The sequence below is a fragment of the Micromys minutus genome (genome assembly GCF_963924665.1).
Source record: "Micromys minutus genome assembly, chromosome: 21".
Lineage (NCBI taxonomy): Eukaryota > Metazoa > Chordata > Mammalia > Rodentia > Muridae > Micromys > Micromys minutus.
This window is the reverse complement of record NC_137956.1, coordinates 50,754,160-50,778,700: the sequence shown is the minus strand read 5'-3', so window position 1 is coordinate 50,778,700 and position 24,541 is coordinate 50,754,160. Positions and strand designations below refer to the sequence as shown.

The window sequence follows — 24,541 nt, the reverse complement described above, 5'->3', positions numbered from 1 at the left end:
GTATGTAGAAAACTAGAAACATCAGGAAGGGGAAAGGTAGGAAAACAAGTCTTTTATTCTCAATGTACAAATATTCAGAACAGACTGCAAAATCTAAACAGAGTTGGGTTTAAGCCGTCTGATAATAGAGCTAGGAAAAAGGAATTTCCAGGCTTCTAAGCCAAGGGACAAGGTCCACGTTTCCCTGACTACAGTGCACCCAGCATCACAGATAAGATGTTAGAACTGTGAAAGTGGAAAGGATTTGCCTGAAGTCAGCATTACCTCAGTTGTTCTTGACCTCTCTGGGGTGGTGACTGGTATAAGGAAGAAAGCTGCGCTCAGAGACACACAAACGGTGAGAGCTGCTCATCTGGCAGGAAGACCTGGGGTGGGGGAGCAGAGGCAGCTCAGCTGTTAGCACAAGCTGCTCTTGCAGAGGCTGAGTTTGATTCCCAGCACCCACACAGTGGCTCAGACCCTCCTGTAACTCCAGCTCCAAAGGCCCCCTTCTGGCCTCCAAGTGACTACACTAATGTGCACTACCCAACCCCCAACACACACAGTATTTTAGACTTTTAAAATTATTCTTTTTAAGGAGAAGGAGTTTCTTGTCATTACAGTATCCCAGTACTGCCCAGCTTTGAACAAACTTCTGCCCGGACAGAACCTGCCCTCTGTGAAGCTGTAGAGCGAACACTGAGGAGTCACAGGACGAACTGATCTCCTCTCTCACTTCTCAACCTGTCAGTGGGAAAACAAACGTGATGCCTTTTTAAAACTTTTTTTTCCAGAAAAAAAGGGATTTAAAGAAGGCATCACAAATTTCCATCCCAGAAATGGAATTATATGCGTGCTAACACACACACACACACACACACACACACACACACACACACACACGCACGCAGGCTCAAAAGAACACCTAGGCGCTGTGGGCCTGCCATGTCATCATACCCACTAACAGGCAACTGCTGTTTTCACGTGAGCCTAAAACACCCAAAGTAATACAAGCTCCCAGCTAGGAAAATTAAAATTTGTTAATCATTTCCTTGATTTAAATGAAAGAGGAAGGCAACAAGTGAGAATTCACCCATCCCCACTGTGTGGCTTTTCAGGTGTGGGTGCACTTATGAAAAGCAGTCCAACAGCAGCAGAACAAGCCACTGAGGTTCCGGCACATACACAGACCGCTTGGTCTAATCCCTAGGACGTGTCTGGCCTGCTCTTGGAACGCATGAATGGTCTGACCCGCCTTGACAGTGGATCTCTGAGGTCTTGAACCTAAGTAACTTCAGTAATGACTGCCAACCACACTTATTCTTTAAGTAGCTATAGAGAAGTATTTAAAACCTTAAGGTTTTTAAAGGAAATGTATGTAACTGATATTTAACTTAAACTCTCCTTGAGGTCTGAAAGATTTATATTTATGAGTGTTTTACAAATGTATGTATGTACGTACATACGTATGTATGCAGTGCCATGGAGGTCAGAAGAGGGTGTCAGATCCCTGGGAACTGAAGTTACAAACAGCTGTCATGATGGTCATGGACTCACCTTCTCTTTCTTCTGTACGTTGCCCTGGTTACCGGGTTTTAGGACAACAGTAGAAAAGTAACTAAGGCAAGGGTTTCCTCAAGCACATGCCCTGTTTTTTTATATAGCACTTATAAGCATTCTGTCTACTGTGTGCTAGAGGGACTAGAAGAGCAACATGACAGGCAGACCCCACAGTCTGCTAGTGCTGGAGGAACTTAGAAATATAGCCCCGTACTAAGTAATCTGAAAACGTTGAGGCATTTCAGTTAAAGACCACACAGTAACAACACAGCTTCAGAAGCAAGTAGCCCTCCTGGAGACCAGGGGTCAGCACTACGCATGCAGAGACCTGCCGCCCTTCCCATCCACCATGTACCTAGCACTATGTACACAGGCAATCTAGATGGGGATGTCTGTATGGGCACTGTTCTAGTGACTTCTGTTGCTTTGAGGAAACACTGACCAAGAGCGACTTACCAGGCAGATTTGGATTTATCTGGCTGACAGTGAAATCACAGTCTTTACAGGGAAATTGAGGCCAGAACTCAAACAGAAAGTTGATACAGAAAGCCACAAGAACACCACTGGCTAGCTCCCTCTCTGGTTCAGAACTAGTTAGGTTTTTTTTTTTTTTTTTTAACAGCCTAGGATCACCTGTCCAGGTAATGTGCCACCCACCATGGACTGGGCCCTCTTACATCAATTAATAATCAGGATAATCCCTCAAAGATATGATGCAGAGGCCAACCCAGTAAAGACAACTAAGATGTCAGGTGAGTCTAGGCTGTGTCGAGTTGACAGTCACATGACAATACTATTATCATAGACACACAAGGGACTTGAATGCTCTAGAGGTTGGTATGAGGTGTCCTAGGAACAACCTTCTGTTGACCTCAAGGACTGTATTTCTATTCTGGATTTGTCTGTCTTCTCTCTTTTGTCCTTGAATGATTTTATTTTTTTCAATACAGGGGCCAAAGGAAAATGATAAAAACAGGCTACTAGCCAGGCACAGTGGCCCACACACAGTAGATCACAAGTTGAGGTCAGCCTGAGAGAACCTGTCTCACAACAAAACAAGCAATTACAACAATAGTCAACTAAACAAACATGGACTATTCACAACTGACTGAAATGTGTGGGTTTGGGCTGGAAAGGTGCTTCAGTGATGAAATACTTGCCCTGCAAGCATAGCGACTGACCTTTCCATCCCCAGAACTGAACCTACATCAATGTCAAATGTTATGACAGCCACCTGGAGCTATCTTTGGAGGATGGAAACAGTATCCCCACAATAAACTGTCTAATGAGATTAGACACATCAGGGCATTCTGGTTTGACTGAGAGACTTGCTTCATTGAATAAGTTAGAAGAGCTATTGTGAGCAATTTCTGGACATCAACCTTGGGTCTCCATATATATATATATATATATATACACACACACACACACACACATATATACATACACACACACATATGCACATGCATCCACATACTCATATGCATTTTGTGTTCATGCATGCGGGTGCGCGCGCACACACACACACACACACACACACACACACACACACACACACACGCAGAGAGGGAGGGAGGGAAGGAGGAAAATGGAAGAAAAAGTGTGATCGTAATCTATATCACTGGGAAGCTGCTGTGGGAGAAAAGGATAAACACTAAAACCTGCTAAGTGCTCTAAGACACTGGGCTGCCCTGACTCAGCAACAGCAGGTGCTGTCCAGGCCGAGCAGAGGCTTTGACCTCACAAGACGCTCATTTCACTGAGGAAGGCCAGAGTTAAGTCCCCAGAGGCATAAAGGCAATAAGAGGAAGAAAAACAACAGGATGGTGTGGTGAGAAGGATGGCAAGGAAGGCTTCACCGTATCGAGGTACACTGCTGAGGGCTCCAGAACCTCAGTCCTTTCATGGTTTGAACACTTGGCTCCCAGCAAGTGCCGCCATTTCCCAGGGTTCAGAGCTTTTAGGAGGGGCTGGAAAGTCCAGGTAGGTGACTAGGCATGGCCTTGATGATGACAGACTGAAAATTCACAGGCCCTTCATTCATTTCTGTAAGGAATTCTGGTCACAACCATACAAAATGTAATACAGACAACTGGTAGCAGTAGTGTGGCGATGGTGTGACACACTGGGGCACGAGACTTCAATATTAGAAACTGGTTTGTGGGAGAACAGAGGTGAATTTAGAGGTCTAAGATAGGGAAGCCCTAGAGTGCTATCATCTCTGCTGGGGGGACAAAGCCAACAGAAACATGGACAACAATGGCCCAACAGGCACGATCACTGCTGTAGCTTTCAGTCAGCTGTACAGGGAACATCAGAAGCAGAAGTGCAGGATTTGAGAAACAATATGACAAGAAATGGAGCGTGAGCACAGGCTAAGGAGAGAGACGTCAGTGAGCTGCAGCTAATACAGGGAAGCTGCAGTTAGCACCGGACCCAGGGAGGATCTAGGATGCAAAAATGCAAAAGCATTTAAAAACTTTCATTTAAAGAGACAGCATCACAGGGCTGCCCTGTGCAAGCAGTAATTTCCAGGTTCAGTCATGTGGGCACCTAGCAGCTACTGCAGCAGGGGTGCAAGGTCACACAGATACTGCTTGAGCTGGCAGAACTCAGTACTATCTATGTGGTACTCAAGCAAGGCAGGATCCTGGAGGCAGGAGCTGATGCAGAGGCTGTGGAGGAGTGCTGCTTACTGGCTTGCTCCCCATGGCTTGCTTCAGCCTGCTTTCTTATAGAACCCAGGACCGGCAGCCCAGAGATGGCCCCACCCACAATGGGCTGGTCCCTCCCCATCAATCACTATTAAGAGAATGCCCTAAAAGCTTGGCTGCAGTCCAATCTTATGGAGGTGTTTTCTCAAATCAAGTTCTCTCCTCTCAGATGACTTTAGCTTGTGTCAAGCTGACAGAAAACTAGTACAGTGCCCATGAGTGTTGCAAATGGCAGGGTCACAGGAAGGAACTCAGATGCTGCCAGCAAATGCTCTGGCCACTGGACATGGAAAGATGAGATTTGATTTGCTTGCTGGGTTTCAATTTTTGGTCCAGTATTTCCTGTTTTCTATTTCTCCCCTTTAGAAGGGGCGTGTCCACTCTGTACCTCTGCATAATGAAGGTTTACAGCAAAAGACATTAGTCTCAAACAGACTTTGAACTTTGACCCTCAGAACAGTGTACAAACTGACATGATGATGGGGACTAAACACACTGTACAGTAGAGAGAGGGTCATGAGTCTTTGAGTCCAGGAGCAAAATGTTAAGGCTTAAGTCTGGACTGTTCCTCACTGGCTAATGTTCTGAGCACTTGATGAAGTGCCATTTGGAAGGCTGTGGCATCTTTAGGTTAGACCTGGGAAAAGGGAGTAGGAACTGGTCTTTGAGGGGTACACCTGGCCCTGCTTACTCTCAGTTCCTGACCTCCACCACTGTGAGCAGCTCTGCTGTGTACTCCCACCAGAGAATTGCTAGGTTGGACCTTCCCTGCTATGGTCTAATAAGATGCTCATTACTTAAGTTCCCATGACCTAAGACAAATCTTTCCTCACTTAAGTTGTGTCTTTCATGTCCTAATGAAGGTCCCCAGGAGCACACATCTGGTATAGAGGCCAGTAAGATTGACAGCAGGAGAATCACCTCTCAAGGTGGAGAGGGGGTGACGTTATCTTAATAAGAATTTACTTCAGTACCATTTTATTTTTCCATTAAAAATTTTAATACAACTGTAAGCTCCAGAGCCTGAGGTACGAGGTGCTGCAAGGATCTACCATCTAAGTTCAGGCTGAAAAAACTGGGATACAGAGAAGAAACACCACATCACCTTCATTTTAAAAGCACAACAGTGGGACTGTGTACAGATATGTTAACAAACAGAAGGCATCCAAAGCCCAAGTGTGGTAATGCTACTTCAAGTGACATTTTGATTTCAGACCCAACTATAACAGCTCTTGATTGACAAAAATGGGAAAATAAATGTTTACTTAGTAAAGATTAAAAAAAAAAAACCTTTCACTTTATGGTAATTCAGGAAGAAGATACAAATCTGAAGTCTGATGTATAGAGGATGGAGTCACTGGTGGTTCTCAGGAGAACTAGAAATATAATTCCCATTGAGTCCAGAAGTCTTCCCTACTGGCACATGGTAGGGTTATCAATCACAATACGGTTGAATGGTGCTAATTCTCAGGTTGATGAAGTAGAGTTTATATTAGAAAGTCCTTTTTGAAAGGCTATCAAAAACATCAAAATGAAAACAAGACACACAAAAGAACATGTCAATTAAAAGAGAGCTTCTAATACAAATTATCTAAAATAAAAATGAGAAAGTAATAAAATGGGAAGAATGAGAAGGTTCAGATAGAAACTTCTATTATTTTTCTTCAAGCTTCCTTTTAACAGAACTCCTCAGGAGTCAATAAGTAAACAGAACCCGAAAGCTCTAAAGTTATGAAGCAGCAATGTCTGCACCACTCCTATACCTGCTAAAATGTTCACATCTTTAGCAAAGATACCCAGGACAATTCTCAGAAGTATGAAGATCCTGGGAACCTACAACAAAAGCTGGTCCCTTGTTTCCTGTGTGATAAGTCTGACACTTAACTGCCTGAGGTTTACCACACTAAATTCCTATTTACCCAGCAAGAGCTACTGGTCTGAATCCAAAATCACCTGGAGCGCTGGTTACTAAAGGTTCTTTCCCGCACCAAACAAGTTTGTGGTTAGTCCCGAGGCTAGCAAAGCTAGCACAAAAATGAACTTTCGGGTTATTGCAACAGACGCTAACAGTAAAGCTGGACCAGGGCCCTGCTCAGGGGTGGAGTGCTTGCCGAGTATGACCAAAGCCCTGGGTTTGATCCACAGCAGCATAAAATGGCAAATCCAGAGCAAAGCAGAAGAGGGTAGAGGAAACTAGACAAGTGTCTAACACGCAGCAAGCTGCTGGAGCACCCTCAGCCTCACTAGTCTCTGTTTGGAAGCATGGTTTCAGGGGGAGCTGTCCTTCCTTAGCAGAGCCAGGAAGAGTGATCTCCACATTCCCTTTCCAGCAAGACCGAGCAAATCTAAATGCTCCCTGCAACTAAAAATCAGTGCCTTCTAAACTAAGCTATAGACTTAGTCCCAAATTGTCCCCATCTGTGGCCCAGCCTCATCAATGACACTTGTATCCTGCATCTAAGCTTAGGACAGCACTGACGATGTGACTGCAGATCCCGTGACTCCCAAAGCAAGGACACAAGTCTACCATGTGCATAAATTCTCCAAGAGCTCCCCCAACAGCCCTCATCTTCTTTAAGCTGCTTCACAACTGCCCTCCAGCCTAGAGACTGGGGACCCAGAAATCCCAGCTGTAGGTGGTCATTCATTTTTCACCATTGTGCAGAGGTCTCTAAATGCAGAACACAGTCTCTGCACCCAGCTGAGCCTGCTTCTGCAGTGAACCTGAGACCATGCAGAGCACAGTCTGTAAATACTGTGGAAAGGGCAGTTCCAGACTGCAAGGGCAGGCAGTGCCCATTCCTAGCTTCCCAAACAAACAAACAAACAATAACACTGAGCGGAGAAGGCTCTGAGTGTGGGCAGACTGCCGAGTGGTCAGTGATCACCACCTGCAGTTTGCTTTCCTCAGCTGTTTGCCTTGTGCAGACTTGTTGCTCAAGTCAAAACAGGGAAACCTCCAAAAACCCAAAGAGTTATCAGCCACACTGTGAGCTCCTGTGTGTACACACACACACACATAGCTGCACTGTGAGCTTGCACACACACGCATCCATCCAGACTAACTCAGGCTAACTCCTTCACATCCCACCTTACAAGCCTGTGCCAGTCAGAAAACAGCTTTCATAAAGTGAAGAAAGTAAAACAGTCAGGCAAAATATAAAATAAAAAAAAACATCACAGGCCACTTCTTTTAGCATGACTTCATGAGAAGAACATACATGTCAGGGCAAGAACCACCACAGCCAACTTATCTAGCTTTCATGAGCCTAATCTTTTCTTCCATTACTCCTCTGGCAACTTCTTGGTGACATCAACTGCAACTGCTTCTAGGTACAGAGCAGCGCTCCCTCCCTGCCCGCCCCAACCCTCGTGTGTGTGTGTGTGTGTGTGTGTGTGTGTGTAGTCTCTTAGTCTTGTATTCTTGGAGCAATCTGTGGGGTTCTCTCAAGGGACTCACAAATCAATCTCCCCATAACAAGAATAATAAAAATTCTTTTTTTTTTTTTTTTTTTTGGTTTTCCAAGACAGGGTTTTTCTGTGTAGCCTCAGCTATCCTGAAACTTGATCTGTAGAGCAGGCTAGACTTGAATTTAAGAGATCTGCCAGCTTTTACCTCCTAACTGCTACCTACTTGTTGGTTGTAAAGTGAATATTGACTGTTTTCTGATTATGAAGGCAAAGAATACTTGATGCTAGTGAGAAAATTGTTAGGACCCCAGCTATGACATCATAAATAGTCCTGAACACTGTTAAAGAGCCTACAGTGCTGATCATTTCTCCCAAGTTCTTTAAGGTGTCATTTACACGTCTCAATTCTTAGGGTCCATTCAGCAAGTTCCAACAAACACAGTTGTGTAAGCACACCACCGTCAGGTATAAAGCATCTTCACCTCATCATCTTGCATGATTTCTATGTGCTGCCTTTGTGGTTAAACCCAGCTTCCCGCACAACCCCCATGGGTCTATTTTGTGTCCTCTAAGCTTGCCATAAAGTATAGGCATGTGGTTTCATTAGAGCATGTGAGACTCCAGATCAGGAGCATTCAACTGCAGAGCTGTTCTGCAACTTCACCCAGCCTGGGGCAGTTATGAACAATGCAACTAACTTCACTTGCACGTTTTTGGTGGTGGGAATCTGTATGCTGGAGACAGAACCCAGAGAAAGAACTCTACCACCGAGTCACATTCCCAGTGTTTACAGGCTATTATATTAATATAAAAATGCTCACTTTCCTTGAGAAAAGGCCCAAGAGTGTGCTTACTAGACTAAATGACCGTGGACTAAATGTCGCCATTTCTAAAGAGGTAATTCGACCTCATGGTTCCATCAAAAGTGCTGGAGTTTGGGTTGTTCCATTCAATTCCAGTCAAAGTAACCCCAAGTGTCCCTGTCACTCTTGCTATTACCAGTCCTAAAAATCACAGACAGGTCACTACAGTGTGAGCTCCACACCAGCCAGGGCTACACAGAGAAACCCTGTTGGGTTGAAAAAAACCAACCAATCAACCAAACAACTCCCCCCAAAACAAAAATTACAGCCATCCTAATAGGTGTGATTTTTAACTTGCACATCCTGAGTGGCCAATGGGACAAAGGGCCTAGATGTGTTCACTTGGTATCTCTTCTTCCTTGGTGAGCTGTCTGTACATGCTTTTGTTTTGCTTTTTTTGAGACAGAGTCTCTCTGTGTAGCCCTGGCTGTCCTGGAACTCACTCTGTAAACCAGGCTGTCCTCGATCTCAGAGACTGAGAGATCTGCCTGCCTCTGCCTCCTGAGAGCTGAGATTAAAGGTACACATCACCACTGCCTGGTGGCTCTGGCCCATTTTTGAGCTAGGCCACCTTTGATCACTGACTCGGTTTTTACTGTTACATTTTGTATGTTTTGTTTTGATCTGTGACAAAATGCTGCTGTTTAGAGCAGACTGACTTCATGATCCTCTCAGACGCCGCGCCCAACTACTACACCAAGCTGAGAGTGTACAAGTCCTTCATCAGGAAAATGACTTACAAGTATTTTCTTTTAGCTTATGATTCAATATCTTTTAAGAAGCTGGAATAAACTGATGAAATTAAATTTAATGTTTTTTTTTAATAACATGTTTTTTGATGTGACATCTAAGACAACTTTGCCTGAGCTTAGATGGCAAAGACTACCAAGTTTTTTTTCTGGAAGCTCTATCTTATTAGACCTATGAGACAAGCTGAGTTTATTCAAATGGTAAAGGTCCTATCTATTTAAGCCCTCTTTCTGCTTGCAACCATATTGAAAAAAAATGTCTTTTCTCCATTGAATTACTTTAGATTGTCTACCACAATCTTGGTCACTATAATTTTATACTGCATCCTGAATACTCTAATCACTTGTAAGATAAAATATTTTCTTCTACAGTGCCTACTTACAAGTTGTTCAATGAGACCCTTTATCTGCTCAGAAAGGCCACCAAGCACAGATGAATGCTCACCTTTGCCCCCTCAAATCTTCATATATGAACCCTTAAATGAACAAGACTGTATCCCAAGAGGTCAGCCATTCTTTCTTCCCAGATAAGCCATCCTTCCAGTCAGCATTTACAATAGTTCTCCTCCTGCTATCTTCTGATAAATTATTCCTGTTACTTTATCCACATGACTTGAACAGCCAACTGAAGAACCCGTCTAAATGCAGAGGAATCTGTGTGGGGCCCCAGCCAGACTCAGATGCAAAGTCAACACATGTACACTCTAGTATTCACCAGGCTACAAACCAAGAGGTCATCACACTGACGCCTGGGGTCAGCGTGAAGGAGCTGGGAGCAGCAGAAACATGGCCCTATCCACAGTGTGTCACCCACCACCAGGCTTTTAGAAAGGGCTCACCTGGCCTCAGAGAGCCCTCCAGATTCTTCCCCATCATTTGCTAGGAGGAAGTCCATCTCTGGAGGTCTCCACACTACCTCCTAACTGAAAGCTGAAAACAAAGATGCTGAGCTTGCTAGCGTTTTGTAAAAATTACTGCAAATCTGTAAGAGACTCTGAACAACAGTCATAAACAAAACACGTGTGGTCTGTCCACTTTAGATACAAAGAACTGTGGGTTTTGTTTGTTTCTTGTTTTTCTCTGTCTGCTTCCTGGTGCACTGCTAAGTCAGGGCCAACTCAAAAGCCATTAGCAGGGTGTGGTGATGCAGACCTGGAATCCCAGAACTCTAGAGGCTACTGCAAAAGGACAGGAAGTACAAAGGCAGACTCTGCTTTAAATTAGGAAAGAAAAGGTGAAGGGAGGAAAAGACAACTGACAGTTTAGGAGTCTCAGCACCCCATCTCATATAAGGCAACCCCATATTCACATGACAGCCTCCTCTCCTCCCTCAACAATGCCAGAGAGTCAAAGGTTAGACAGAGGCCACTCAAATTCTCTACCAATGAACCCAAAGTCTCCTAATTGAGGCAATTATTTCAATACTGAAGCTAGATGGTGAATCCCAGCAATTTGTATCAAGTTGTTTTCTTATGACCTGGTAACAGTTGTACCTGTATGGACAGACAGCACAGTACCCACTGAGCACAACCTTAAGCCTGAGAACAGCGGGGCTCTGCCCCTCAGGGAATCATGGTTTTGGCTGGTCCCGCTGTCCCATCTGAAAACACACTTGCACGGGCTGACTGCAGGCCCTCGGGAACCAGAGGTGTGCCCTAATGCTGCCCTTTGACAGCCAAGCCCAATAAGCAAAGGCTCAAGTCACTAAAACACCCAAATCAAAAGGGTTACTCTGAATGTTGGAATACAAGCTTGGAGATGACTCATACTTAATAAGATTTATTTAAGTCATCTGACACTGGTGTCCTGCTGGGCCCATTGTCTTGTAAGAATCGGTTCCATCCATTTCAGTCCTCTAGGAAGTTACACACTGCTAAAGTGAGAAACAAGAACTCCTCCTGGCACACAGTGATGGGTCAGACCATCCACGGCTTCTCTCTGCCTACTAAGCTCTCAGCCCAGAGGCTCTCCCATGAACCTTAGCAAATATGTCCAGATCCAGTCAAGAGCTGATGCATATGAACTTAGCTATTCATGTCAAATGAGTTTAAACGCGTCCAACAAACGTACTGAACAATTCCAAGTTCATTACAGTGTGTAATGTGGTTGACAATGTGGCCATTGGCTGATGGACTCTTTAGGAACAGCCTAGTCTAGAAACCTTAGCTCAAATTTTCTATCATTTCCTACCCAAATCACAGCTAGATAATTTATAGTAAGACAAATAATCTATAGTAGGAGAGGGGAGGCATTGAGAGATGGCTCGGTGTTTAAGAGCATTGGTTGTTCTTCCAAAGGACCTAAGTTGGGTTCCCAGCACCCAACACAGTGGTTCATTCACAACCATCTGTAATTCTGATCCCAGGATATCTGCTGCCCTCTTCTGGCATCCACAGGCACTGCAGAGATGTGGTGCAAATATGCATGGAAAACACCTAAGCACCCTCTCTCTCTTTATGTTCTGGGAATGAGACTCAGGTCCTCCAGCCATTTTACCAACTGAGTTATCTTCATAATTCTTGTCTTCATTTAAAAACAACAAAAGGCTCATCGAAAAAACCTGGGTAAGTCAGTGTTTAAAAAGCTAGGAGATTATCTAGTGTGGTTACTAAGGAAGAGGGGGTGAGACAGGAGAAGCTGGTGAAGACGTGTTTGGAACAGAAACTATGAAGAAGTCCCGTTTCTACAGATCAGTCTGTATGGTTACCTCAGCTCTGCACTGATCTTGCTCCAACCATATCAGTGTGGGAAGTGAGAAGCTGACTGACAGAAACCATAGCCACTGAAAGATGAAGTCACACGGAAGGGGTGTGGCCTGATGGTGCGACCATTCTAATTTGATTTGCATTTCTGAGTTTAACTGGATGCTGCCTCCTTGCTCCCGAAGCACTCCTGAAGTTCCAGCCTCACCAGTCACACTGATGGGAAAGGGTAAGATGGGATAGAGAGGCTATGATCTTGAACTCCTGACCCTCCTCCATCTCTTCAGTACTGGAATACAGTGTCTTGTATGAACCGCATCAGGCTTATGCAACAGTGAGAGTTAAACCCCAGGCCTTCTCTGTGTCAGGAAGTGCTCTACATTTTTTTTAAACACAAAGACTAACCAACTACCCAACAAATACTAGCACTTCCTTTTCTTTCTTCCATCCATCCTTCCTTCCTTTCTCTTTTATCTTTACATTCTTTAAAAGGGAAGAAAGATCCTAGATTTAAAGTCTGGCTCAGTTTGCAGATGTAAGAAAGCTTCTACAACTAGAACCAACATGTGGGAAAACATGTGAGCAAAGCTCCCAGGCTCGCCCTCCCTCCCCACTTTCCCATGGCAGCCAGCACTGTAGAAATTCCCTTGAGGATAGGTTTCCAGAGTAGAGGGCACCTCATACTCTTTCTCCCATGACCAGAGGCAGTCAGGATCTAAGGCCAGATGTCCCCACGGGATAGCAGCTATAGCACAGACCAAGGCACTCTGTGACTCTCCAAAACAGGACACACTGAGGCAGTTGTCAGTGGTGTGAGAGTTTTTTTATCAGGCACTATTACTGTAGGAGGTAACAGAGCTCTGCGAACTGGAGGACTGGCCCTGCAGAGAGCTCCACCTATGGAGAAGCAAAGGCTTCACAGACCTGGTGGCATATATGCAGGAGAATCTAGACAAGACTATTCAGTGCCAGGCAAAGGAACAGGAGATGACAAGTTTGGGAGACAGAGCCAGGTCCACAGTATGACCAACTGTAACCACAGCAGATGCCACGTGAACCATCAAATAAACAGTCCAGACTCAGGAATCCTGTCCCAGAGAAGACCTGCCTTTGGACTATGCAGAGTGAGATGGGACACTCCGTGAGTAAAATGGAAATAGACTGTTGTCTGGAGTGTGCATACATCCTTCTTCTTCCTCCCTCCCAGCCTCACACACTCATATTTACACGGTGACCATAGTGTTAAGATGTGTCACGTGGCATTCCGAGTGAGAACTTTCCCTAACTATAGCTCACACTGACAGCTCACACGGCTCACCTCATCGATTTCAAGCTATTCATGCACAGTTTTGATGCAATTTATTACCGGCAGACACAGAAATCCCCATCTAAGGCTCCTCCTGGCTTGTGTTGCTGAACCAAACTACCACCACCTCTAACCCTCACACTCAACATGTTCCCTACAGCGTTACCTCAAGAGAATCCCATAAATGGAATTAGAGTATACAGTCTTCTGGTGTGAGGTGGGATTTTTTTTTTTATTTTGCTATGAGATAGTTCTCTTTGTAACTAAAGCTGGCTTGAATTCCTGGTCCTCCTGCTTCTCTCTCTTAGTGCTGGAATTAAAGTATGCACTTCCCCACCCTTACGGTGGACTCAAGACCTTCAATAATGAGCATCTTTATTGCTGCACAAACCCCATGGTGGATTTGTGGGTCGATGTGAGCACAGCTATTCATCCAGCAGAAGTGTGACCACAGGGATGCATGACAACTGCACATCTGATTTTCTAAGAAGCTGTCACACTGTTTCTAAGTCTGGTTTTATTAGTGATTCCTCTAATATCCTGGTTATTGGTTATGGTTGGTGGGTTTTGTTTGTTTAGTTATCCTAAGTCCTCTGCCTTTCCCTACAGACTTTAGATACCTCTGTGTGTAAAGAGCTAAGACATAGCTGGGGCTGTGCTGACTGGATCCCTGTGGACAGGGAGCATCTACACTCCACTATCCTCTCCAGCCAGTGAATGAATGGGGCACGAGTGTTCTGCATGACCTCAGGTCTTCGAATTCCCATGTTAGCATTTATCACTGTCAGTGAGATATGTCCACACACATTCCTATTTCATTACAAATAATACTATTTTACTTTTGTCCTCCATGTGTTTATTCATTGTTATCACAGAAATGCATTTGTGTTTTCTCTGATTTTAAGCTCTGTGAGCTGAACTCATTTATTAGTAAGTTTTCTGTAGACTTCTTGAGATGGTTCAGGTAGTTAACCATGTCAATTATAAGTAGAGAGTTTTATTTCTTCCTTCTCACTGTGTATGCTGTGGGGCACCATTAGGAATAGCAATTAGACATCCTTGCCTTGTTTCTGAAAACAGGAGCAAAGCACTTAGCCTTCAGCGAAGGACCAGGATGCACAGTCTTTGTATCTTCCCAGTATATTGAAAACATGTAAAGGTCAGTACTTGGATGCAAGATGGAGAAGACTTAGGAGGAAGTCTACAATTTGTATATTAATATGCATAGTACACATTCAAGACAGGATGATCAGCACGAAATGCAGAGCCATGAGTATCAGAGATGCTACAAAATACACATAATGCAAATATTTTTACATGGTTGTAAATTGTGTGCATATATAATACTGAGTGCATATACAAATATTAAGCTATATGTTTAATCTGAAGCCAAACATACATTATATTAATGTGAGGCCATGTTTAAAGTAACTTAGATTTCATTTCTATTTATTCCCTAACTGGTCATAATAATTAATGTCAAGACAGGCTATTTCATCTTTGAAATGTTTGTCTATAAATTAGGAATCATCTAATATAGGAGTTTTCAGGTAAAAAAAAATGTAATAATCCAGGAAGACTCCAAATCTCAAGAGATTTATAAAAGTCTCTTGCCAAATATAATTTTAGCTTGAAATTTTAAAATCTTAGAGAAGAAATGCCTGTGAGCCCCACTCCCACACTCCCAGCAGCCATGACCCTCCTCCCCATGGCCAGCAGAAGCTCCAGTCTACCTCTGATGCTCTTCCACTGGGAACCCACGTCCACTGCCACACTGCAGTGTCTCCACAGTGCCCCCAAGGCTGCAACTAGAGATTGCAGAGGTTTTATGCACACCATCATTTCCTTCCCTCTCCACAAGAAGTCAGCTTGGCACAGCTGTTTGGAAGCCCACAGAGGTGAGCAGAGAATGCCTTCCAGATCTAGTCAGTCCCCATCCCCCATCCCCACCCCTACATTCCTAGACTTGTTAGAGAATGGAATGAAGAACAACTCCCAAAACCTAGCTCACAGGACCTTCTATGGTGCTTCTTTCTAGACTTACACTGGACACAGGAAGAAACTGACCCAAGAGCACTGACTGTTCTTCCAGAAGGCCTGAGGCCACACAGCAGTTCAAAACTGCCTGTAACTCCAGTTCCAGGGGAGAGTACGCTCTCCCACAGACATACATGCCGGCAAAACATCAATGCACATAAAATAAAAATACAATTTAAAACATTTTTCAAATAGACTCAGATTACATGCAAAAATAAAATCTGTATATTACTGAAAGGAAACAAACCTAAACAGAGATAATCAAAGTGCAGACAATCAGCAGAACTAATTAATAATATGGTTTGTATGATTATTCAACTATAGTTATTTATTGTTGCTTTTCTGTTAGCAAAGGTATAATAGCTCACCATGGGAAATAAACTTATAAAACATACTTTACATAACTCACAAATAACACATACAAAGCAAAAGCTGACCAAAACAGAATCACAGATCAGAGTGGGAAACTACTATCAACCTTTGGGGAAGAGACTGATACTACAGAGGAACAGATCACAGAGTGACCAACCTCATGTATAAAGCTCTTCATTTCCCAAAACACAAATACTTTAATCACATAGGGAACATGCAGATCACCATTATAAATATTATTATATCCAAACCACTGAGAAAAATGTATTTCCTGTAGTAAAGCACACCTTGGTATGTGTATTCATTAACTTCAGTGAAGTAAAAAAATAAGTATTAAAAACCAATAAGCTGGGCTGGAGAGATGGCTCAGTGGTTAGAGCACTGACTGCTCTTCCAAAGGTCCTGAGTTCAATTCCCAGCAACCACATAGTGGCTCGCAACCATCTGTAATGGGATCTGATGCCCATTTAGGTCTGTCTGAAAACAGCTACAGTGTACTAACATAAAATAAACAAATAAATAAATTGTTTTTTTAAAAAAACAATAAGCTAAAAGGCAAAATCTATGTCCTTTGAATTAAAAGAATTCATTCTAAATAGCTTTAAAGTGCAACAGAAAACCGAACAGTAAAGATGAACACAGCCAAGAGCAATACCTACACAGCGAGATCCTTGGGATGGGCAGAGACTGTGGCAGAAGGCGGCACAGTGCAAGTTATGTTAGAAATGAAGACACTAAAGAGGTCTCCAAGATGTCAATCAACAGAGGAAATTACTAGAGTCTAGAAAGTATCAGGGAAAAGAAAAAGTCATAAAGAAAACAAAGGTGTCGTTAATAAGTGAAACCAAACCTGATTCCCTGAAGAATAAAGAAAATAAGGACAACAGAGCTGAGCCGTAAGGCAGAAGGAGCCATGTTCCATAAACAGAGACAGTTTGACTATGATCACTTTGTCAACGCATCGCTGACTTTGACACAATAGCATATTAACAAAAGAAGACTGTTGATTCTTTTGTGGAAACAATTTTGTATTTAACCACATCACATCACAAAGGGTCAGTTAAAATCAAATCAAATAACAACAACAAAAAAAACTTATAATGCAAACACTGCACACTTCACCAACACACAGTGTCTGCTGCTTGGTAACAGTTTCCAAACACTTTGTTCTTTTTAACTTTCTGAAGCTTCCTTATACAGCATTTAGGATAGAGGCAGGAGGAGGAGGAGGAGGAAGGGAAGGAGGAAGAAAAGAAAGGAAGGGGGGGGGGAGAAGAGAAAACACCTGAACTAGAAACACAGACTTCCTGGGAATAGTCTCGGCACATGCGTCACCCGTAAACACATGTCACTGCGTTGTGCTTTAAACAAACATAAACTTTATATCACAAGCACCCTTTACCAGTTCACTTTCTGTCCTTACACACACAGACATCCACCACGGTAACATATGGCATTTCACCAACCCACAAATTGAAGTGATACTGAACAATTTAATCAACAATGATAGACTCACACACTCGAGAACTACGTGGTCATATGATCTGTACATCTTTCTTTACCAGGGCACTGCCACACTTTCATGTAAACTACACAACTGCTCCTGATTTTCACACCTGGCTTGGTCTCACACAGCCCTCTTGTGCCTCGTCCTGCCTTACATGTCTACCTCCATGCCTCTTCTATCACCTGGCTTCCTGTTCTGGTTCAAATGCACTAACAAAAGGCTGAGTGACACTGGTGGTCTCTGAAGGCAGAAGCCACCCACCATCCCTTCTCCTCAGCTGTGCTCTGTATGACACTGTCAACCTAACACGCCAGCTTGTTGTCCTCACTTACCTCCCGCAGCCTGCAGCTCACACGGCAACGCTCTTGTCTATGCAATGTCAGAACACGTTTCTCTGAGGTTAAATAAAATCTAAGTTGATGGCACCTTCAGTTCAACAAATCCTTTCAAGTCACAACCATTTCTTGTATGACCTTCACAGCTGATATGGCTCCAAGGGGACAAAGCTAATGTAACGTGAAGAACAGCAAGCCCTTCCACTTCAGACAGGTAAGTCTGGACGGGAAGGCAAGGGCATCTGCTGATGCTGAGGGCCCCGTACCCACAGCCCACACACTCAGGCATGTTTCCTATCCACACACTGCAGTTTCCTATCTGCCCTTTGCACAGTTCCCATCTGTAAATGGAAGCGAACAGAGCGCACGGGAAAGCTGCCCGTCTCACAAAGATAAGCAGAGCGGCCATTACTCATGACCACATTGGCATGAATTCAACCACTAATTCTTCACACAGTGGGTAATAGGCATGTTGTCACTCCAGCGTGGTTTGACACGATTGCTAGAGGAGCTCTGCAGGAAGGGATGGCCAGGGTTATTGCCAGAAAACAATCTAAGACAGGAAGGAAGTGAACTCAGACTTAAAAAAAAAAAAAAAAAAGGCTTCAATGAGTGTCCTGAAAGGTTCCCTTCAATAATACTCTAATTCCCTTTGTTTTAAAAATATCCTTAGACATCTTCCCTTATAAGTTTGAAATAACCTGTCTGCCAGCTTAGGAGCACACAGTATTCATGAAACCACATTTCTTAAGTAAGACACATACCATCAAATTCTCTCAAATTATTTTCAACCAATGTAAGGAACTAACAGCGGCAGGCACTAACTAAGAGCTCATGCAGAGCCCCGGGCGAGCGACCTACCGACTGCAGGGGCATCGTACTCATCGCCAAGCAGGATTTCCGGAGCAGAGTACGCAAGAGACCCACAGCTTGTAGTAAGCTTCTTTCCGGGCTGAAATTTGTTGCTGAAGCCAAAGTCTGTCAACTTCACAAGACCTTGTTTTTCAAAAAAGACTACATTCTCTGGCTTCAGGTCTCTGTGGACCACATGGAGTTTATGGCAATAAGATATAGCGTGAACTATCTGAGCAAAGTACTTCTTGGCCAAGTCTTCATTGAGACCTTCCTCGTGCTTCATTATGTAGTCAAACATATCCCCTCCATCTCCAAGTTCTAGAATGAGATACAGTTTGGTCTGGGTGTCTATCACTTCATAGAGACGCACAATGTTGGGGTGCTGCACTAGCTTCATGCACCTCACTTCCTGGAAGAGATGACCAGTGGCTAGAGTGTCCAGCTTCGTCTTGTCGATGACTTTCACTGCCACCTTCTCACCTGTGAAGACATGCCTGGCAAGTTTGACCACTGCAAAATGACCTCGTCCCAAGGTTTTATCCAAATCGTACAATCCAGCAATTTTTCCATCATATCCCCGCTTGAACCCTGCCATGCTGGTTCAATGAAGGGAAAAATACTTAAAGTGCTTGAAGTGGGTCTTCTCATATGAGCATATGTATTGGAGATAAGGCCTTCATTGTCAACTTCATAATGGATACCTAAAAAACATGAGAGACAATCAACTTGTAGATTTTCTTTCTATTGATTTAATTATTTTACTGAGATATAAAATGAGTCAGGGTTGTTATTAAAAATCTATTTATATACTTAGGCGAGTTTACAATTTAAAATATAAGTTGAGAAATACTACAGTCCACAAACAAAACATAGCAGCTCATTGAAAGCAGTTTTTGGGGGGTTATCAGAAATATGTAACTCACAAGTTTGATAAGCTATGTTTAAGGACAAATATTTTCAAAAAGTAAAATTTCATCAGTCTTTAAAACTATGGTGAGACTCCCAGCCAGGGGCAGACACCGTGGTGGTGGTGTTCTTACACCAGCCAGGGGCAGACACCGTGGTGGTGGTGATCTTACACCAGCCAGGGGCAGACACCGTGGTGGTGGTGATCTTACACCAGCCAGGGGCAGACACCGTGGTGGTGGTGGTGATCTTACACCAGCCAGGGGCAGACACTGTGGTGGTGGTGGTGATCTTACACCAGCCAGGGGCAGACACCATGGTGGTGGTGATCTTACACCAGCCAGGGGCAGACACCGTGGTGGTGGTGATCTTACACCAGCCAGGGGCAGACACCGTGGTGGTGGTGGTGATCTTACACCAGCCAGGGGCAGACACTGTGGTGGTGGTGATCTTACACCAGCCAGGGGCAGAGCAGGTGGAGCCCTCTGTTCATCCTAGCTTGACGGGGGCTTGCTGACAAATGCTGTTTTATGCCTAGGACACATAAAAAAATCAAGTCGAATCCAGACAGCACAGCAGGGGGAAGACCACGATGCCCCCCAGACCTGCCCTCCAGCCCATGGCACAGGTGGACCACTGACACCCTCTTGCCTCCAAGTCACTCAGCACAAAGGAAGATGTCATGCAGGGGCCCACGAGGTGCGAGGCCAGCCACCAGTGTGCGAGTGTATGGTGAATAGGAGATGTGAGAGAAAGAGAAGTGGAGGAGCCTGAACATTATGGAGAGAGATGGAAGTGAGACTCCAGGGTGGACAGGAGCAGCAGCCTGGTATGAGTGGGCAGCCCCACCCCCTAGAGCCATGGTCAGGTCCCAGCCCGAGCTGCCACTGAGGGTCATGTGTGAGTCCATGACCACACAGCAACAGGGTCAGGGTTGATCCCCACGACTCACGTTACTACTAGAGAACATGGGCAAGTCCCTGGCCAGGGCAGCCTCCAACGATAACATGGATGTCCATGGGTTGTGCGGAACCGGCCCCTCCCCTCACTGGATGCAGTGAACTCTGGAGAGCACTCTCACCTCTCGCCAGCAGCAGAACTGGGGAGAACCTGTGCCTTGCCCAGGCAGCACACTGGAACTGGTCCTGGCAGCAGGGGTGTAAATGAGCCAGCCACGATAGCCTGAGTGTGGGAGAGCTGACCCAAGGGCATGAGAGCAGACTTTCCCTCCTGCCAATGCTGGCATTGGGCAGCCTAGCTGAAGCAGTGCTTATTGCCCCGGTGGTGTGGAGAAAGGAGAGCCAACAGGCTGACCCGCTCAGCTAGCTACCACCCAGGTCCAGGGCCCTGAATGGGCCCACTCCAAAATCTTATCATCTGCAAACTACTGGGACATGTGAAAGGGCCAGCCAGTCTTGCTGATCCAAAGCTACAAGATCTCCATGACACGGGGCATCAACAGGATAACCAGGAGTCCAGATGAGGACCCAATATTGATGGTGTCACAGAAGCCAGAGATCTGGAACAGAGCAATGACTCATTGCAATGAACATTTGCAAGTGAAGATGTGTGGACAGAGGGATAGACTGTGGGACACACTGACCCACTACAGCTTCTATGGTGAGCAGTTCTCTGTGCTTTGTTGTTGTGTGTCTTACTTTGAGGGGCGGTTGTAAGTCTACAGGGAGGAAAGGGTGGACAGGAGGGTGGGGGTGAGTAGGACTGGGATTCATGATGTGGAACTCACAGAGAACCAATAAAAAGTTTTCGAAAGAAGGGAAAATGGAGAATAAACACAGAGAGGAACCCTTCAAACATTTGCTATCATCCAGAGACTCGCTATAGCTGCAGAGGGTCAGGAAGGCCCCTTTGGCACAGCCTTCTCTCAACTCTCCCTGCATCTCCAAGTGGTACCGTGTAATCTGTGAGTATCTAAAGGTTCCTGAAGACCATTTTGTCATTGCCCCAAATCTAAATCAACACTGATACAAAGAGGATATATAATCAAAACTCTTACTACATTTGAAATGAAATTTATTTCCCAATCAACTACCTGTCTCATGACAACAGGGAGTAGGCAGATGGACATAGCAGGCGCTCAACATGCTGGCTACAGGTCGCTCCCTCTCTCTGCCCATTACCATGAGCTTTTCTAACTCACACACAGACCAATGCCGCTCACTGTCCCAGAGTATATAGCATCCACTTTTACAGATTGGCTACATCTGAAAGCAAAATTTCATATCATACTTAAAATTTCCAACCTTTTATAAACTTCTGACAGAAATATGTTCTTATGTTCTTGACTCAGAAAACAAATATATAAAATTATACAAGTTAAAAACAGCACTTTAAATCTCACAAATTGAACAAACACTTTAAAAAAGAGTCCCAGAATCTAGTGACAAGTTGTCACACATGCACAGGTGTGCGCGCATGCGAGCACCCCCCCACACACACACACGCTCACACTACTTTGGTGAAGCCTTCTCTCATGTTGCTGTTTAGTGATGGAGGTACACATAACCTCCAATTAAACTAAGCACACTATGGTAGTTTGCATTAATGCTGTGGCCTATTATTTCAAAGATCAAAAGAAAAGCCCAAACTTACTGAAATCTTGCCCCAGGCACTCATGGGGGTGGGACTGTACTGTGTCAGACTCCTGAGGTCAGATCGTCTCATCTTAAAGCCAAGGAAAGTGCATATGTGTGACTGATGTTTAAGGTAAATTCAGTTAGTCAGACTTCAGCGCCCACACTGGAGATCTGAGCACGTGTGGTGTCACACTGGATATCTGATACAGTATGTGTCACACTGGATATCTGATACAGTACGAGCCAGATGCAGTTACAAAAGTGAACAAAAGTGATGCACTGTCGTATTAACATTGCTTCAGAAATTACTGACTCACTCATTTCGGGCCACCTAAAATCGGACATACGATAAACTTAAATTTTCACTAGCATGTTCCATACATGCTATTACATGTATGAAGTCACTGTGACCATACTCAGCCCTGACTTCTGAATGAGCACTGTACATGTCACATATCCAGCTTCACACTACCCTTTCCCAGTTTTCACAACTTCTAACCCCACCCTGAGGCAAAGAGATATGAAGCAAGTCTGCCTAACGTGCAGGCAGTCTAGGAGGAGCCGGAGTCAGCCCAGGGCTCGGCACCTGTCAGAGCTTTAAAACAACCTGTTCCGCTGCTTCTATAAACCAACTTGAGAACCAAAACCGAATGAGCCCATTTTTACTAAGATGTTAAATTAATAGAGCACATATGAGCTTGAGAAATGGCTCAGCAGTTAAGAGTGCTTACTGCTCTGGTTCAGTTCCCAAAACCAACGTTAACTCCTGTCCCAGGGTATCTGACACCCTCTTCTGGACTTCGGTCCCAGGGTACAAGTACCTTCAGAGCAGTTGTACTCAGAAACACAAACACAGATAGACACACACACACACACACACACACACAAAGTATTTTTATTAATATATTCTATGTATAAGAGTGCTCTATTTGCATGTACACCTGCAGGCCAGAAGGCGGCATTGGATCCCATTACAGATGGCTGTGAGCCACTAAGTGGATGCTGGGAATTAAATTCAGAAATCTCTGGAAGAGAAGCCAGTGCTCTTAACTGCTGAGCCATTTCTATAACCCCAGTTAAAAAAAAAAAAAAAAAAAAAAAAAAAAAAAAAAAAAAAAAAAGACTAGTATGTGATGAAAGTGTTAGAAAGATGTGACTTCTTCTATACTGTGCATGATCCTGGTCCATCTAAGCAATGACTGACCCGTATAAACAGGGAAATCTAAGTTAAAAAGTGTTTCTCCATTTGGACAACAGGTCCCCTAAAGAAAATTTAATTCATATATTATTACTATTAGGTCAGAGACTCTGTCCAACCTCAATCCTCAATTAACTCCATGTGTTCAGCTGTTCTTACCTGTCTAAGTGTATGCTGCATGTTTTTGCAAATTCAACTTTCACCTTCAAAACAGACTTCTTGGAACTGCCCACACCATTTTCTCATCTTTATTCTTTTCCTCTGTATTTCTGTTTAGATGAATTCTACAAAGTGGCCAATAGATCAAATTAGGTAAATCAACTATGGATTGTTAAAGTTAAGCCTGAGGCTAAGAAAATGGCTCAGTGGGTAAGATGTTGGCCACACAAGCAGAAGGACCTGAGAAAAATCCCAGTCCCACATATGTAACCTCAGTCCCACATATGTATGTAACCTCAGGTACAAAAGTTGGGGAGTGTGGGGGTGGGGAGCACAAGGACAGGTGGATCCCTGAGCTCATGCTCACTGGATAGCCTAGACGCTCGCTGGATAACCTAGAAGCTCACTGGCTAGCATAGCCAGATCAACGAGCTTCAGGTTCAGTGAGGTAGAGAGAGCCAGTGAAACAGTTTAGGAATAAAGGTCCTTGATTGACAACCTGAGCTCTATCTTTAGAACCCAGAAATTGTCTTCTGGCCTTCAGAAGAGACAGCTGTGGACACACACACACAGACACACACACACACACACACACACACACACACACACACTAAATAAGTGAGTATTTAAATAGGGGCTGGGACCGGTAGGATAATGATCGAGGAAGACACGGATGATAGCCTTTGGCCTCCACACACGTGCAGCATGCATGTACAGTATATACACAGTAAATAAACTGTTGTTCCATCTCTGAGGAACTCAGTGGCTCTGTCCTGCCACATACGTTACTGGTGTTGAGAGCTGACAGGGAGAGAGAGGCAGCTGAGTCTGTACTGGCTCTAAGACATACCTTGCAAAACCACGTGGCAAATCACTCTGTTATCCGTATTTGTTGTTTCTCCTAAAGGAAAACACAGAACACAATTTCAGTGTATTCTATTTGTTTCAATTTTGCTTAAGTAAAAACTACATATTCTAAAACCAGTCAAACCTGAAAACTGCACATCTGTCCTCGGGATGCTGTCTCTTTCTATTCTCTCTCCCTCCATTAATTACTCCCTTCCTCCCGCTGCCGGACACTGAGCCAGGGCTCTGCTCACCATAGGTGAGTTTTCTGTCTCTAAGTCCCAGACCCAGCCCCAGTCTGAATCACAGGTTTAAAGAAATAGTGGCAATGAGCCCCAAGAACACCTGCCATTTTCTAAAGACATCCTAGGTAATAGTAATAGGCCACAAACCTGCATCTGCTGAATCCTAACTGTGCACCAGCAAAATATGCATAATGAAGTTC

The 24,541-nt window shown here is 44.3% G+C and overlaps 1 protein-coding gene across 1 annotated transcript in view; it reads right to left on the bottom strand.

Moving 5' to 3' along the window:
• SNRK (SNF related kinase) overlaps positions 1–24,149 on the bottom strand; it is a 39,234-nt gene extending 15,085 nt beyond the window's left edge. Inside the window, exons 1-2 of the mRNA XM_080934274.1 lie at positions 24,101–24,149; positions 18,397–19,091 (exon numbers count right to left, since the gene is read on the bottom strand). Of these exons, the coding sequence (XP_080790400.1) occupies positions 18,397–18,985 (589 nt within the window). The 5' untranslated portion in view covers positions 18,986–19,091; positions 24,101–24,149. The remainder of the gene's footprint in view (positions 1–18,396; positions 19,092–24,100) is intronic.
• Positions 24,150–24,541: the final 392 nt, after the last annotated feature.